This window comes from Mercenaria mercenaria, chromosome 4, assembly GCF_021730395.1.
Source record: "Mercenaria mercenaria strain notata chromosome 4, MADL_Memer_1, whole genome shotgun sequence".
NCBI classification, from domain to species: domain Eukaryota; kingdom Metazoa; phylum Mollusca; class Bivalvia; order Venerida; family Veneridae; genus Mercenaria; species Mercenaria mercenaria.
This window is the reverse complement of record NC_069364.1, coordinates 79,923,071-79,939,985: the sequence shown is the minus strand read 5'-3', so window position 1 is coordinate 79,939,985 and position 16,915 is coordinate 79,923,071. Positions and strand designations below refer to the sequence as shown.

Sequence of the window (16,915 nt, the reverse complement as noted above, 5' to 3'; positions counted from 1 at the left end):
TTTCTTTGATATGACCTAGTGACCTACTTTTTAATCCGAGATGACCCATATTCAAACTCAGCCTAGATTTCATCAAGGCAATCATTCTGACCAAAGTTCATGAAGATCAATTGAAAAATACAGCTTCTATCGCATACACAAAATATTTCTTTGATTTGACCTAGTGACCTACTTTTTGACCCAGATGACTCATTTTCGAACTCATAATCGTAATCCGCCCAGTGAACACGTGTGCGTGAAACCACTGGCCACATAAAACGTCATCATGGTCAGTGCGCTTTCAACATGGCTGGCGAGCGGACGTTGCAGTCTTTACCAAACCGTTTATTAGATTTGGACGCTGCTATAAGCATGTCAGAAAAGGACACCTATGATTTTATTGATAGCAAGAAGAATCCAGCTACTAAGAAAAAGACAAAAAGTGACTTGGGAAGATTTATAAACTGGCTAAACACGGAAAATGATACTAGAGCAATCGAAGACATCGCCCCCATGGAACTTGACATGTACATATCCAGGTTTCTCTTGTCTGTCAGGAACACGAAAAGGAAAAACGAGCTTGAACCATCAATGCTTAAAGGCATTGTAACAAGCCTCAGGAGATATCTTAATGATAAAGAATACCCTGCCGATCTTGCAACGGACAGAACTTTCCAGCATTCCGGGGAAACACTTAAGGCTAAAGACGTTGATTTGAAATAAAAAGGGTCTAGGAAACAAAGAAAAGCGGGCAGATCCCTTCACAAAAAGAGAGATACTGGTACTGATGATAAACCCAAACAGAAAATGAGGTTTTTTACCTGTAACTTTTTTATTTCTGCAAATTGTTATCAATGGTTGGTGTCAAAATAAAGTTTAACATTTTCTGAAAACTTTACATAATTCAAATTTATTTTTAGTAAGCAAACTCCATGAAGTGAGGCCCTGAAAGGGGTATGTAAAATGGGGACTGTATGAATGTTGACTGATGACAAATTCAACCACTTTGTCATTTACAAAAATGCTGCAACAATCATTCCGGATCAAATAATGAAAAGTGCCTCAAATGACAGTGAGCATGCGTAAAAAAACACTCTTCCCCAGTAATTTTGGATAAATATTTTGTTATACAGATAAATGTAAGCCATTTATTTATACAGAATATTTACCAATTTTGTTTTTGTTTACACCAGTTGGTGTTGTAAGTGGTTGATAGTGTGTTCAATTATATAAATAACTGATTGCAATCAATAATTCCAAGGTAGTCAACTTTATCATCTGTCTGGGGTTTATCATCAGTACCAGTAGAGATTAAGTACAAGAAAGGCATCCTTCATTCCTTGGTGCAGGTATATATAAGTACAAGAAAGGCATCCTTGGTGCAGGTATATTGATTAATGAGCTTGATGCTGAAACTTTTTAAATCACAAATGTGGAGAACTGAAGCGATCAGCTGTTTCAATCAACTGTTAGTTTACATGTTTCTTGTAACCATTAGGGGAGAAAAATAAATTATATATCATTGAAAATAAAAAAATAATAATAATATGAAAACATGAAAAATAAAATTAGATCTAGATTCTATTTAGTGTAAGAGAAGGTCAATTAATTTTATTCAGGTACCTGCAATTTGCTGAGAGAGCGACCAAGACTAGAAAGAACATCGCAGATGACCCCAGAATGTTCCAGCCAAAGATCTTTGAAGTTCAAGGTAATTTTATATAAATTCAACTATTTGAGTAATTTCAAGTATGCAGGAGAATTATTTTTTTTTTTGCTGAATACAACTACCGGTATTGTTAACAGTAATCATTCTATTTTATAAAAGTGATCTAAGTGTTGAAAGAATGTTTACAGATATATATGTTTATTTTTTTTATATTCTTTTCTTTTCACAAAGTAATTCACTGAAAATTTTAATCAGTTCCAGATGGATGCATTTCCTATTTCCAGATGACCCAAACTGCCCAGTACAGCTGTACCTGCTGTACAAGGAGAAAAGGCCAGACTTGGATCCTGAGGGAAAATTCTACTTTCGTATGTTTAATTTATAATACTTTATTACTGGTCTTGGAGTGTAAAGAAGTAATGAAGAACATAAAAGTTAAAGAATAAAGGTAATACCATAAAATGATTATAATAAATAACAAGAGGGTCATTGACCCTAAAGCGCTCACCTGAGTACAAGGCTTCAAGTGTGCTTGTAGAAGTATGGAGTTAGGTTTCTTCTATGTTAACCTATATTACATACATGTCACACACACTTTTGAACCTAGGGCAATAATTTGAACAATTACGGTAGACATTATAAATCTGATATCACATGCCAAATATCAAGGCTCTAGCTATTATTGATTCAGAGAAGATTTTCAAAGTTTTTAATATAAAAGCCTACAGCAAGTACATGTCAGACACGGGTGTGGCCATCTTTTGACCATAGGGCAATAATTTGGACAAGTATGGTATACATACAGGGAAAAGTGACCACGCCTCCTGGCAGCCATGTTTTTTGACGAATCGGAATAATTTGAATAATCTTGGTAGTGGGTCACACAAGAACCTTTTGTGTAAAATTATTTTAAAATCAGGCTAGCAGTTTCTCACAAGAAGATTTTTTAAGTTTCCACTATTATACATATAGGGAAAAGTGACACGCCCTCTGGCGGCCATGTTTTTTGACAAATCAAAAATAATTTGAACAATCTTGGTAGAGGGTCACACATGGACTATTTGTGTAAAATTATTTTAAATTCGGGCCAGCAGTTTCACACAAGAAGATTTTTAAAATTTCCACTATGTACATATAGGGAAAAGTGACCACGCCCTCTGGCAGCCATGTTTTTTCACAAATCAAAATATTTTGGGTCACACAAGGACCATTTGTGCAAAATTATTCTAAAATCGGGCCAGCAGTTATTTCAAAATCAGACCATCGGTTTAGAAGGAGATGTCGTTTGAAGATTTTTAAATTTTTAGCTCTGGTGGCCCCTATGTGTAACCAAGCGGAACTGTTTGAACAACTTTGGTAGAGGACCATCCAAGGAACATCCAAGCCAAGTTTCATCAAAATCCATTCAGTGGTTATGGAGGAGATGTCTTTTAAACACAACTGTTGACGACGGATGGACAGACGCATGCACAGACGCACGACGGACGATGGACACAGCGTGATAACAATAGCTCACCATGAGCATTGCTCAGGTGAGCTTAATAGGGCAGCACAATTAGATAATTATTATTTATTATTCATAAATACTGTGAAATCATAAATTTAAGTTCTGGTCCAGTTTTAGTATAATTCGCGCTAAAACGCATATGCGAATTTTAAACCACGTGGATTTACGAGGCAGTTATTCTAAATGAAAACAATTTACAACGCTTGAATTAAAGTAGTCGCAAAAAGGTCCATTTTCTTGATTGCGCGGAAATTAAATTGCACAAAAATATATGATTTCATGTCTTTATCACATTATTATACTTATAATATTGAATTACAATTTCAGGTATCAACCATGAAATAAAAACCGATGATGACCCATGGTTTATCAGTGCTGCTATGGGCAAAAACACACTGGGATCTATTGCCAGAACAGTGAGTGAAAAGGCTGGTTTTTCTGCAAGACACACTAACAACTCTGGCCATAAAACCATCATATCCAATCTGTTAGAGGCTGGCTGCCCACCCACTGAAGTGGCCCAATTATCAGGACATAAGAATCAGCTATCACAGCATTAGTATAGACAAGCACAAGCAAATATCCTCAATTATTCCTACAAGTGCACTGCATCTGTCACAACTGAAATGTTAGACTCTGAAATGAATGATTGTTTTTAATGAAGAACTTATCGCAAGATCCCAAGAAATTGAAAATGCTCTTCAAACTATTCAGTCATTTGAAGAAGTAAAAGAAATTAATGCCCAAAGAATTATTGATCTACCAATTAAGCAAAGCCCAGGTGGCTCCATGCACTTAAACCCAATGTCACTATTCAATGGTTGCACATTTAACAACACAGTGACAATTAACATGAAATAGTAATTTTGTATTAGTATGTTTTGTTGTCAAACGATTTTACAAAGATGCATATTTAATGTACTAATAAATTGAAAAGAGCTGAATATATCACACACAATTTTCTAATTTTCTTATGACCCAAACAACTAACCTACTCAAAAACAGTTGGATGTCTTTAACTTTAAATTATAAAAATATCTCAATTTGAATTATAATAATTAATATTCTTGAAAGAAAACAAAATATGTAGATTTGTATTCAAGTCCTAAAACATCTTTGCCTGATTGAAAGCAAATCCTGATCAAGTGTGTATACCATGGTAAATGACCAGACTGTGAAAAAAGTCGAGTTAGTCTGTAATTTGTCTAAATGTGCAAGAATAAGTTTAGTGCTCACACTTATCATTCTCCCATATTGACCCCAAAAGACCTCCGGGTACCACTAAACATACATTTTGAGACAAAAGTACCCCAAACTATTTAGCCATTGAAAATTAGCGTCAGGAGTTGTAATTACTCCCCTTGAGTAGTGCAACCAAATATATGTATCAAAGATATATGTATTAAAGACATTAATACATGACAGAGCCAGGCCGGGAGGTGATAATCGGCCCGGAATTCATAATGGCCCGAGGGCTTTATTCATTGTCCGAGCCGATTATCATCTCCCGGCCCTGTCGTGTATTAACCTCTAAATAATGTATAGCAAAATCGTGTTTTACTTAAATTAATACACTCAAATCGGTTGTATGTCCCCAGAATAATTCACTCAGGCTAAGCCCTCGTGAAATTACGCCGCAAACGTATAACATATTTTTGTGCATTAATGATGTTAAAACACAGTTTTTCTATATATTATTTCCTAATTATGAACATAAAGAGGAATACTCTCCTAATCCGTTTGTCAAAACAACAGGATCAATCTTATGCAACATTGTTAGGTATAGAATATTTGGCAATGATACAAACATTACACAGTACAACTACAAGTGTAGCCATATGCATACACAACATACTTAATATAATTTTGGCATCCACTTTCTAATTAATAAAGGTAATTAACAAATTCTGTTACAAAAAGAATGATAATAAAAAATGAAATAAATTATGCTTATAATAATGTATTCAATTTAGCTACATGGATAGCCCTTGAGGAGACAAAGGCAGCGGGGAGAGGGAGCTGAAGAGTTATTATCATTATTAACACTAATAGCGCCTCGAGCAAAGGTACACGCGAGTCAACAAAATCGTAAACTCAAGTGCTCCTACAGTATCGGTACTGAAACTCATTTCCCTCAGATTTCTTTATTTGTTTGTTTAATGTAATGTTACTTCACGTCTTACATACAAAAAGTTTCATCAAATTATTAATGATTATCTGAGGGCGTACGTTTCCTTTAATATAAAAACGTACACTAGCCACTAGACTGATAATAAAAAATTTGTCACAAAATTTCAACTTGTAATTTTTCTCTTATTTTAGTGATATTTTAGATATTTTCGCAGAGAACTGGTTGTAATATTATTATGATATTGGACATAGGATGTAGACTGGCTACATTCACATTTTTAAGAATAAAAATTAAAAAAAAAAAAATTTATAGTCTAGGAGCTAGTCTATGTAAAGTTACTTACAGTTTTTTGAATTTCAAAATTAGTTATATACTAGTTTCTGAATACTTGATTTCAAACAACAGGTTTTTGTACTGAATTCATCATTTCTGTGTACTGTATTCTCTCATGGGTCATATAGTAAATGATACAAAAGCTGCTTCGCTACAGAAGCGACCATGACTCTAATGCATTTCTTTCAAAACCTTCATAAAACTTGTAGTTCCTTTTTGAAGCCTTTTAGGTTCAAGGTTACAACACCTAAGGTAAGGACAAGTCTCAGCGAGCAACCTTATCATTGGTCAATTTCAGAACTGTGCTCAGAAAAACTAACTTAAAGATTCCTGGCTTCAAATTACTTTCTTCTCACCACTGTGGATTCAAGTCCAATTTCAGGTGTCCGAAGCATTTCAATTGAGTTATCAAGCTGATTCACAGACATTTGCTCAGCTATCAAGGTACCTGTGTCGGCTTTTTATTATGCAGGAATTGGCACCCAGGGTGTTACTAATCCATTAAAGCTGAAAACTTGCAAGATAGATCATCAATTTATTTTATTTTCATTTTGTTGAGTTTAATGTCGCACTGACACAATTATAGGTCATATGACTACTTTCCAGCTTTGATGGTGGTGGAAGACCCCAGGTGCCCCTCCATGCATTATTTCATCACGAGTGGGCACCTGGGTAGAATCACAGACCTTCCGTAAGCCAGTTGGATGGCTTCTTCACATGAAGAATTGAACTCCCCGAGTGAGGTTCGAACCCGCATCAATGAGGGGCAAGTGCTTTGAAGTCAGCGACCTTAACCACTTGGCCATGAAGGTCCCAAAATCAAACAAGTTTGTGAAGTTTCAGTCCCTAATGAAATACCTGCTTACATACAAAACAAAATCAGGAAGCTGATGTGGACAACAATGAAAGGGTTGACCTAACAAGCTGTCAGCTATTCAAAAGCCTTATCACTAAAAAAAGTTAAAAGTAAAATAATGAAAACACAAACGAGTACAAAGGAGCAACATTATGCCCTTCTTATGACACTAAATGAGATAACAGTTTATACCAAAAACAATTGCTATGCTGTTAAAGAGGCATAACTTTATGAAATCTATGCAGTGCATGTCAGATATTCATTGGAAACAGTTTCAAAACATTCCTGCTTGTAGTTACTAAGATACCGGCTTACTTACAAAAACTAAACTGAAAACTGTTGAGTTGAGAAAGGGGCACAACTTTGTAAAAATGCAAAACAGAGTTATCAAATTCAGAATATCACAGTGAATTTAACATCTATTCCCACTAGATAGCGGAAATTGAGATACCAGTGAACTAAAACATGACACGGATGAGTGAGTGCAAATAGTCAATCTAAAAAGTCAAATTCCTTTTGAAAAGAATCCAACTGACAATCATTTGTTTCCATCAATTTTAATTTACTCTTAATGTAACCTTCCAGCACTTGAAAACTAATAAGATCCCTATATATTTGACTGAAAAAAATTTAATGACTTCAACACTTCCTGGGTTCTACTTGAATTAACAATTGATTTTGTCATTTCATCTTCAACTTTCCAAATTAACCCAAAGGTAACAGAATTATAATCTGTTTTATGTCTTCTTTAATGTTATAATCCCAAATTTCTTCAACAAGAAAGGAACACACTAGAGAAATTAACATGGTGATTATTGAAATAAGCTGCCTATTTGATGCCATCTGTGATCTTCACAAACCATGCCATTCAAATAAAAAATTATCAAACTTGCTAAAATCAAACAAAGTGTTGGGAATTCCCTTCCATAAGTGAAATAAACGCAATTTCCTAAATTTTGGGATGAAAGTTTCATTTGAGACTCTAACATGTGGCTTAATGGCAAAAATTTGGGGTAATAAAATTGTCAGACAAACTTTGGTGCCATTTTAAAAACATCAATTGGTCACATTTTGATTTTTTGTCATGAATACATTCCAAACATGCCCCATGTGTGTTCACGGAACAATCAGTCAATCAGGAAGGAAGACAAAGTAATAGCCAATGGTCTTGAAATTTATGCATCCCAGAGGACACGCATATCTTAAAACAATGCATCATAGGAAACTAACACAGGAGGCACCATGGTAATTCTTTGATAAAATTAATTTTTTAAGGAATTCTGAAGCAGAAATCTGAAGACTTAATATGAAAAGACATTATGTCTCAGGTCACTTCATCCTTCTCCCCTGTTTCATGTGTTTAACTGGCAGTTACTTGCCAAGAACAAGTTAGTACTGGTACAGAATCTTGGAACATTGGTTAGGTTAATTATCCGCTGTTACATAACTGAAATACTGTTGAAAAAAAATGGCACTAAACCTAAAACAGATCAATAGAAAATTTAAATTTGTGATAGTTAGAATACTGAAAATGAACCATAGAGGAAAACAACAACTGTCAGAGGACAGCAATGCTCGACTATTCAACAGCCTTGTCAGCTGAATGAATATAAAAGTTTCAATCCATTCCCACAAGTGTTTACTGAGATACCAGCTTATAAACAAAAATTTAACCAAATCAGGAGGCTGATCTACCTATTGTTCAAACAGATGAGCTAAAAATGAATTACACCTTACCTGCGTCTGTATAGTGCTTCCTGCACTGATATGGTCTGTATCATTCTGTAAAGAGAAAAATATCAAATATTACAAAATAAGATAACCTTATAAATGACCTTGAACCAAAGGTTACTTCTAAAGTGACTTCCTGTTGTATTCAGTAATGAGTAATGTGACACCAGCACATACACCCTGAACAAACATCCTAGGCTTAATACCTCTACTTCTACAATACAATACTGTGAAATCATTAAATTTCGTGGACATGAAATTTCGTGGTTTTGGTCAAAACGGCAATTTCGTGGGGATATGAATTTGTAGATTACATCTTTTGAACATAAAGTGAATGGGAATTTTATTTTTTTGCTAGGATTAAATTTCGTGGATTGGCTCAGCCACGAAATCACGAAATTAGTCCCCCATGAATATTAATGATTCCACAATCTGTATTTTTCAATTTTCTTTGTGTTTATTAAGGTTTCGTAGTATATCACCAAACCAAAAAAAAATTCTGTGAACACAACAATTTACTTGCCTAATACTGTTCCATGCAAATGTATACTTAAAATAGTCTCCAAAAGTTGTCCCCCTTTTAACAAGAACGCCACTTGTAAAGAAATGAAAATAAACAATTGATGAAAACTAAGTTAAACTTTGTTACATGAAATTTCAGCAGTGGGACATCATTGCAATTGCATCAAACAGAAGATATATATATAGAGAATAATAGGTTAGTGCCGTAGATGAGAAAGTTTATCTGGCGAGGTGGAGGAGGTTATCGGGTGAGCCGAAGGTGTGCGACAACTGTTTTAATGACGTCATATTCGCAATGACGTCACTTATATAATGATGTAATCACCGACACAGTAATGTGGTTACAATTAAAAATCGCAATAACTTCTTCGTTTTTTAATAAAAACTCATTATTTGACCACTCATTTTCTTAGTTCGGACATTTCCAACACACTGGTGATGGTTTCAATGCAAAATTTCTTATGACAACAATATCGATCATAAGGTCACATGATCAATTGACCGTATATCACTGGTCACGTGTCAACTGACGGTATATCAAGAAAGATATACGGCACCCTGATATCGGGTCGAAAATACTGCAAGTGACAGGATAAAAACAGTTCTTTGAAAATGTTGAGTGTTAAACTGTTCGAAAATGTGGCTTCTCCATGCAGTCCTTTTGCATATATCAGTAAATGTACAATTGTTTTGTAGTTATATACATGTTTTATATCCTGTTCAATTTCTACGTAAAATGACTCTTCTTTTCTCAAAATGTGAATCTAACCATTTATTTATTTATTTTGTCAATTTAACTTTAACTTTCTTACAATTTTCAGAAATTGTTGCAGTCAAATCTTTCTTGAAGGAAGAAATCATATTTTCCTTTATTTCTGATAAAAGTTAATAACTATTACAAGTAATTTGTTTTCCAATGTTATCCCCAAGCTAGATTAAAGACAGTAAATCTGAAAATAATTGTCAAAATTTCTCAGGGGTTGCAAAATATTGATGAAAGCACCGAAAAAGCATTATGTGGATTTAGACTTCAAAACTGGGGAGAAGGTGTGGGGTTAAGGGTATAAATCACAACTGGTGAGGAGTGGTACAGGCCTCGATCCAGAAATATTTGGTAAGGGGACACAATTTTAGAATAAAGGTGTCAATAGTTAGGGACATAGCGCCAATTTGGGGTAGGTATTTGAGGTGGGCCTCCGCTTGTGTTAGGGAGGGTCAGGGGGTCTCTCCCTGGAATTTTTTTAAATAAAGGTACTAAATGTTGGTGTCTGGTGCATTTTTTTGGTCTAAATTTTGAGGTATGGGAGGGGGTACTCCCTCATTTTAGAGTGTGGGGGGGGGGTCAGAAGGATCTCCCCCTGGAAAACTTTGAAATATACCGATAGGTATGAAATGGAAATGGTGGCCTCTGGTGCATTTTTGGGTCTAAATTTTGAGAAAATATTATTCCTTTGCCAAAATAATTGGGAGAAACTTTGATGAGTATAAGTTACTTCTAAGCCAACTGGGGGTAGGAGTCTACAGTTTTAGTGTCTCTGAATATTTGTAAGCACTTTTCATACTTACAGAGCTGAAAGGTGACATCTGGTCAGATAATATAAAAGTTTATAACTTTGTCAATTCTTAACCAAATTTGATTAAATAAGCTGCAAAATGCTTTTGGTGATTCATATATATCATCTCAATCAAAAATACTTCAATTGTTTTACAGTTAAATTTTCTACTGATACTGCTATTACAGTACATGAATTTTAGTCATCTACATATTCCAAAATTCTAAAACAAGCCTTGAAGGCCAGAATCGCTGTCAAATTTACTGTCTTTGTCTCCAGAGGCAGCCAATTGTTAAAATTAAGATAAAAGTAAAGAAAAACGGAAGTGACAAATTACATGTAATCTTACATAGATTGTTTTATCTTGCATATGTTTTGTCTACTGGATAATTACTAAATTGTCTGTGATGCAGTGATCCCATTGTATAAGTACTGTCTACTGCAAAAACAAAGAGGCAGTTCACGCAGAACCTTTGTTGCATAACTGAAATCTGCAAGAATTTTAAGCTACATCTCAATTTTTTTTTATTGAATTTTCATTTCTTGATGTGTTTTGAACAGTTCAAATACCTTCAAGTTTTAAATCTTCAAACAGTTGCTTCTTTCATAGCAGTGAAATCACAAATGGACATAAAATGACACGTAATTCTATAAAATGAACAAGAAATGCTCCTAATTCAATTTCAAAATCTTGACTATCACAGCTGCCTTCAATAATGTATAACTTTAGACTTAATCATCTATGTGGTGGGTGTAGTAAATGTTTGACAATCAAATTTCTAGCAAATAAAATACAATTTAGGAGTTGCAGACTTGATTGACAATTGTGACACAAACAGGAACAATGTTCTTCTGACTATGACATGACAAACCCTGAAGGTGAACACATTTCTTGGGGAAAGTCTCACAAATTCTGCAGTCTCTTAATCAAATATACATACTGTATATTTTGGCTTTCGCTCATAAATTCCAATATCTGTGGTGGAGTTTCAATCCAATTTTGTTTGACCATTCTGACAGCAGCCCAGCCAGCTGAGTGACAGATACACTTTATTAATTAACTTGTGTCACTTGCAGGCAATAGGTTAGAATTCATCAAGCAAAAGTCAGCACCAAATATTTAATATATCAGTCAGAATGTATACCATATAGCATCATATGATACTAAATCAATGTGGGTTTTATTTTTTTTACTAGATATGGCTAATACATAAGTATTTTTTTGGAAAGTCAATAGATGAATATTCCAAAAATTGCAGGCAAAGGCATATCAGCAAAGGGAGATCACCAATATCCATACAGCAGAGGTTAATGACTTAGCACCGTGACACGTTTCTTACAATCAGAGGGAAAAGAAAAAACAAAAAAGGCTCAAATATCATAATATTATATTTTTAAAATGTATTTATCATTTATATTACTGCTTCATTAATAAAGATGGTAACTTGCAGCATGAAAATTCCACCGAGATATCAAATGTCAGATAAAATGTCTACTGCTTTTCCTTGAACTGAAAAGCTTTATGTATCTCCAAAATATTTTCAAGAAGTTAACCCTCATCATGCTGGACACGAATGATTCTGCCTTTGCAACCAGTGCAGATCATGAGCAACCTGCACATCCATGCAAGCTGATCATGATCTGCACTGTTCACCATTCAGTCAGTATCGTTTTGGTAAGCACCCCTTTTAACGGTTATTGGTACTGTCCAAATTGAAAGATGGACAAGTTCATTATAGAAACTTATCAGGCTATGGGTTAAATATTACATTAACGCATATTTTTGAATGAGAAGTCATTTAATGTTCATAATTTGATTCCTGAAGGGTAATGATGCTTTGCCTGTTATTTGTTGCTCTTTATAATTATGGTGATACGGACAAGCAATTTTTTTTATGATTAATGCAATCTTATCACAGAAAACACTGAAAGTTTGTACTTTATTTTGTTTTTCTTCTAAAATGCCCAATGTCTAACAGATAAGACATGATCAAAGACAATTTAAACCTTTAAGCCAAAGGGTAAAATTGGCATTGAGCTCAAGGTTTTTTGGGAGGTGCTTGCTACACCTGGTGATAAGGAGAACATTATCAATCTAATCAAATATAGACAAACATTTCAGCTAATTAATCTTACCTTTACAAGTAAATCTGAACACACTGTGGAACATGGTGTTTCTGTAACTGCCTCTTCATACTGGGAACATCCCACATAACACTGAAAAATTAAATCATATCATATATCATTTTTGAAAAACATCCAGTAAAAGGCATACTTCATGTTTACAATTAGTCTGTGTTCAGCCCATTTGTTTTATGCACAGGAGATAATTCCTCTGGCTTTTCAAATTTTGTATAATTATGTCCATTTTCTTCTCAAAACACTGGATAATCAGAGCCAAGAAAAATTGGTCAGAATATATAAGAGAAATGATTAAAAAACTAAAAAAGATTATCTAGTCAGCAGCCAGAATAGTTTACAATGAGCAGAACAAGAATCTGAAGTACCATCATGGAGCACATAACGGTTAAATAAAAAAAAAATGGTCACAATGTAAAACTGAAAGCAAATTGCATTTTTAAAGCAAAACTTTAAAGTAGCATCTAATTACAATGTACCAGTAGGGATACTGTCCTTTCCCAAGGTTGGCAGGGATATGAAAAGATTCAAAACACTTCTCAAATTTACGTTCAATTTTTCCTCCTTTGGGACAAATTAAAATAGGGCCAACAGCCATCCTAAAATGACCTGTTTACTCAAACCTGTCAACAGGCCAGTTGAAGATATAACGGCCTGTCAACTGGCCAGTTGAAAATATAACAACCTGTCAACTGGCCAGTTAAACTTATAACAACCTGTAAACTGGCCAGTTAAACCTAACATGACCTGTTTACTCAAACCTGTCAACTGGCCAATTGAACATATAACGACCTGTCAACTGGCCAGTTAAACCTAACATGACCTGTTTACTCAAACCTGTCAGGCCAATTGAACATATAACAACCTGTCAACTGGCCAGTTGAACTTATAACAACCTGTAAACTGGCCAGTTGAACTTATAACAACCTGTCAACTGGCCAGTTAAACCTAACATGACCTGTTTACTCAAACCTGTCAGGCCAATTGAACATATAACGACCAGTCAACTGGCAAGTTAAACTTATTACAACCTGTGAACATGCCAGTCAAAGTTATAAAGACCCTGTCAACTTGCTGGTTAAACATATCATGACCTGTCAACTATCCAGTTAAACCCATCTGGCTGGTCAAACCTATTATAACCTGTCAAATGGCCATGCAGTACAACTTATCTTGACCCACCGACTGTTCAGTTTAACCTATTTAGGTCTTGTCAACTCCTGTCAACTGACAAGTAAAACCTTAAAAGACTTGAATATGAAAAATCCACTCAACTCCTGTCAACTGACAAGTAAAACCTTAAGACTTAAATATGAAAAATCCACTCAACTCCTGTCAACTGACAAGTAAAACCTTAAGACTTGAATATGAAAAATCCACTCAACTCCTGTAAACTGAATCAAGACCTGTCAATTGACTGAATAAACCAAAATACTGATTTTACCAGTAAATTCTATCCAGACTCAACCTAACTAGAACAGAATATCACCAACAAGCTTATTTATAGTTGCCATCATTAGCCTACATGAGTGACCTTGATAATTTCTAGTGGGAGAATACTGCAAGATACAGAAGATGCTCCAATTCCAGAAGCTTCTCTGGTTCTGCAGAAAGCCAGGTGTAAAGTACCCATACACTGGACTAGTAATTTTAATTTGAGGAGCAGCCTGGCTCAAACTCATGACCTCTGGTTTCAAAGTTAGTGTTACCACTGCATCTGCTCTAATATCCACACTAAGGTAAAAAAAACTTTAAACATCATTAACTGACCAATAAAACTTATGAGGCTAGGCAACTGACCAATAAAACCTACCAGGCCTGTCAACTGACCAATTAATCTATCAAAATTCCATTAGATAGAACCATTTCAGCCACCAAGACCAATTAACTGGTTGAAAGTGTTCTCTCTTCTCCTGAAAGGAACTTGAAAGAGTCTTTTCAAAGCAATGATTTACTGAAGTCCAATTAACTAAACATCAGAAAATTTCTTCAGGAAACATGGGACCTTTAGATCAAGAAACTCTGATAACATCAAATGTTATGCCATGCATTATATCAATCAACTTATAGTCTTTTTGGAAATGGAACAATTACAGTGCTACTTTCCGGATTATATAAAAATATTTTGTAGGGTATATATTATCCTTACACTAAAATATTGGACTACAAAGTAATACATCTTTAAGTTATCAGGACAATGCGTTTTTATTGATCTTTTATTATTTCCTGTAGAATGCATACAACTATCCAAAAAATGCCTAACTGTCTTCTTACACACAAGAGGAAGAAGAATTCTTGTATTTCTAGGTTGTTTTTTATCCTTTTCATTTTATGACAACGTTCTTGCCTAAACTGGCATCTAGTCAATATAGGTATCACAACCTGTAACATCTCAAAGACTACAGAAATTGACATTATTCCTGTACAGTGTATTTGCGTATTCCAAAGCAATGCTTCAACATAAACAATATTGCTTTTATATGTATTCATAAATAGACCATCAAATTGCCAATAAAAAGGCATTATCGAATTTAAGAAATATTGCTTACTTTGCCCAATATTTAAATTTTACAAATGTCCATGAACTCAGGTGTGTTCAGAATCACTATTGCTGTTCTTCATTTCTACCTGCAGATGTCTACCTACTGACACTAGTTTAGTGAAATGTTCTTCAGAATGCTATGTGAATCTTATATCACTCAAATTGCACAAAATAATAAATTTGAATTTAAATATAGACCATAATGAAAGCTTTAACATTGATAGTTATAATTTCAGCATTGAAACAGATCATTGTTCACTGCAACACATCGTAGCATGTAAAAATTGTCCAGACTAACTACTGACATGAGTTCCAAAATATTTTCAAATGGATAGACTAGGGTAAACCTAGTGAATATTTAAAATTGATGCAAGATTACTGAGGCACACATCTATAAATAATAACAGAAAAAATATAACGATTCCAAATACTCAATATATGATGATTGTGTTTAATATAAACAAATATTTCAGAATTTTATATACTTCCAGAGTGACAGGTATGTAATATACTAAATATTCATAAATTACTACTTGTTTACAACAAAGGATAATACAGTTCTTTAGGGTGTAGCACATAGCTAACAAACTTTTCCTGCATTCCAATTCAAAGAAAATAAGTATAGTTATTTCCTGCATTTCACATGGAAAATGTCGTATTATTTTCAAAACATTCAGCTTTTAATTCATGAGCTTCTTTTCTCCCTTGCATTTTTTACATATGCCCTGATATATTTTGTACAGGATAACTTTGGTCATTTTTCAGTTATTAATTATTAAAACCACATCTAAATACACTACAAAGATTTTTTACTATATATTAGAATTATAATGACTTTTATTATTGTGTACTCTTTTCAGAAAGATTGGACATTTTAAATTTCTGTCAAATACTTTTCAGTCAATGATGTTTTTTACCTTGATTTAGTCAGTATCGGATAGCTTTGATTTTTGTATGATGACATGCGAAAACTGATACAAGCAAACATTTGAAATGTATGTCAGTTTGTCTGCAAGCCAGTAAAAGAATGAAATGGAAGTTTATTCAATAATCTATGTCTAAATGCAAAAAATATCAATCTATCATCCTCTATACCCTAAAATCCACTAAACCCTAATGCTAGTCCAAATAATTTGACGTCATCACTCATTCCAAGAGATTTTCATGATAGGGTAGAATATTGACCTGTGCAAAAATTATCACAATATCGCGACTTGCATACAATAAGTTGGACTAACCCTAAACCAGGGGCGTAGGGACGATTTGAGCATTGGGGCGGCGGAGGGGGTGGGTTTTGGAGGGAGTGTCCCCCTCCTATGAACGGGGTCCGGGGTTGCTCCGGAAAAATTTTGCATATAGCTTGAGTAAATGGTGCAATCTGGTGACTTCTTGGACTGCTCAGTATCTGTTGAACATACTCGTTCTTTTTTTCTCGAGTTTTCACCCCTATTTACAGTTTACTATGTTTAAACACTGTAATGGCGGTACGATGTTAGATACGGACAATGTCTTGCCAGGGTAAAACCAGTAATGTCTAAGTAGGGGATCGAGCACAAGACTCTGACTTAAAGGGGTAATCCAATCCTTATAGCATTTTAGTCATTAAATGGCATTGTAAAGGTAAAACGCAGTTCACTGTTTTCTTTGAACCATTGATCAAGGGTTCTTTTTACCAAATGATCGATTTGGAAATGCAAAATTGCGAGGCTGATTGGCCTTTTATATTTTTATGTAGAAGCTGTAATACTTGTTAATTTTACTAGATCTGTAAAATCTATGGGGATTTTTCTACATTTTATGCGTTGAATTTAATCATTATGATTGGTGCTTTTTGATTTTCAAACAATATGTTTAAGTGTCAAAAATATTTAATTTAATATATTTTATGTAAAGACATCTAAAGATCCCGATTTGCGTTTGTGTTTTATACTTTCCTTTGTCGGCAGAATGAGA

General features: G+C 34.3%; 1 protein-coding gene across 3 annotated transcripts in view; it reads right to left on the bottom strand.

The window, feature by feature from the left end:
- The window catches only part of LOC123553018 (proto-oncogene tyrosine-protein kinase ROS-like), a 133,462-nt gene that overhangs the window by 101,850 nt on the left and 14,697 nt on the right, over positions 1-16,915 (bottom strand). For all 3 annotated transcript variants that reach the window (XM_053541762.1, XM_053541763.1, XM_053541764.1), the window contains exons 3-4: positions 12,418-12,498; positions 8,213-8,257 (exon numbers count right to left, since the gene is read on the bottom strand). In XM_053541762.1, the coding sequence (XP_053397737.1) occupies positions 8,213-8,257; positions 12,418-12,498 (126 nt within the window). The remainder of the gene's footprint in view (positions 1-8,212; positions 8,258-12,417; positions 12,499-16,915) is intronic.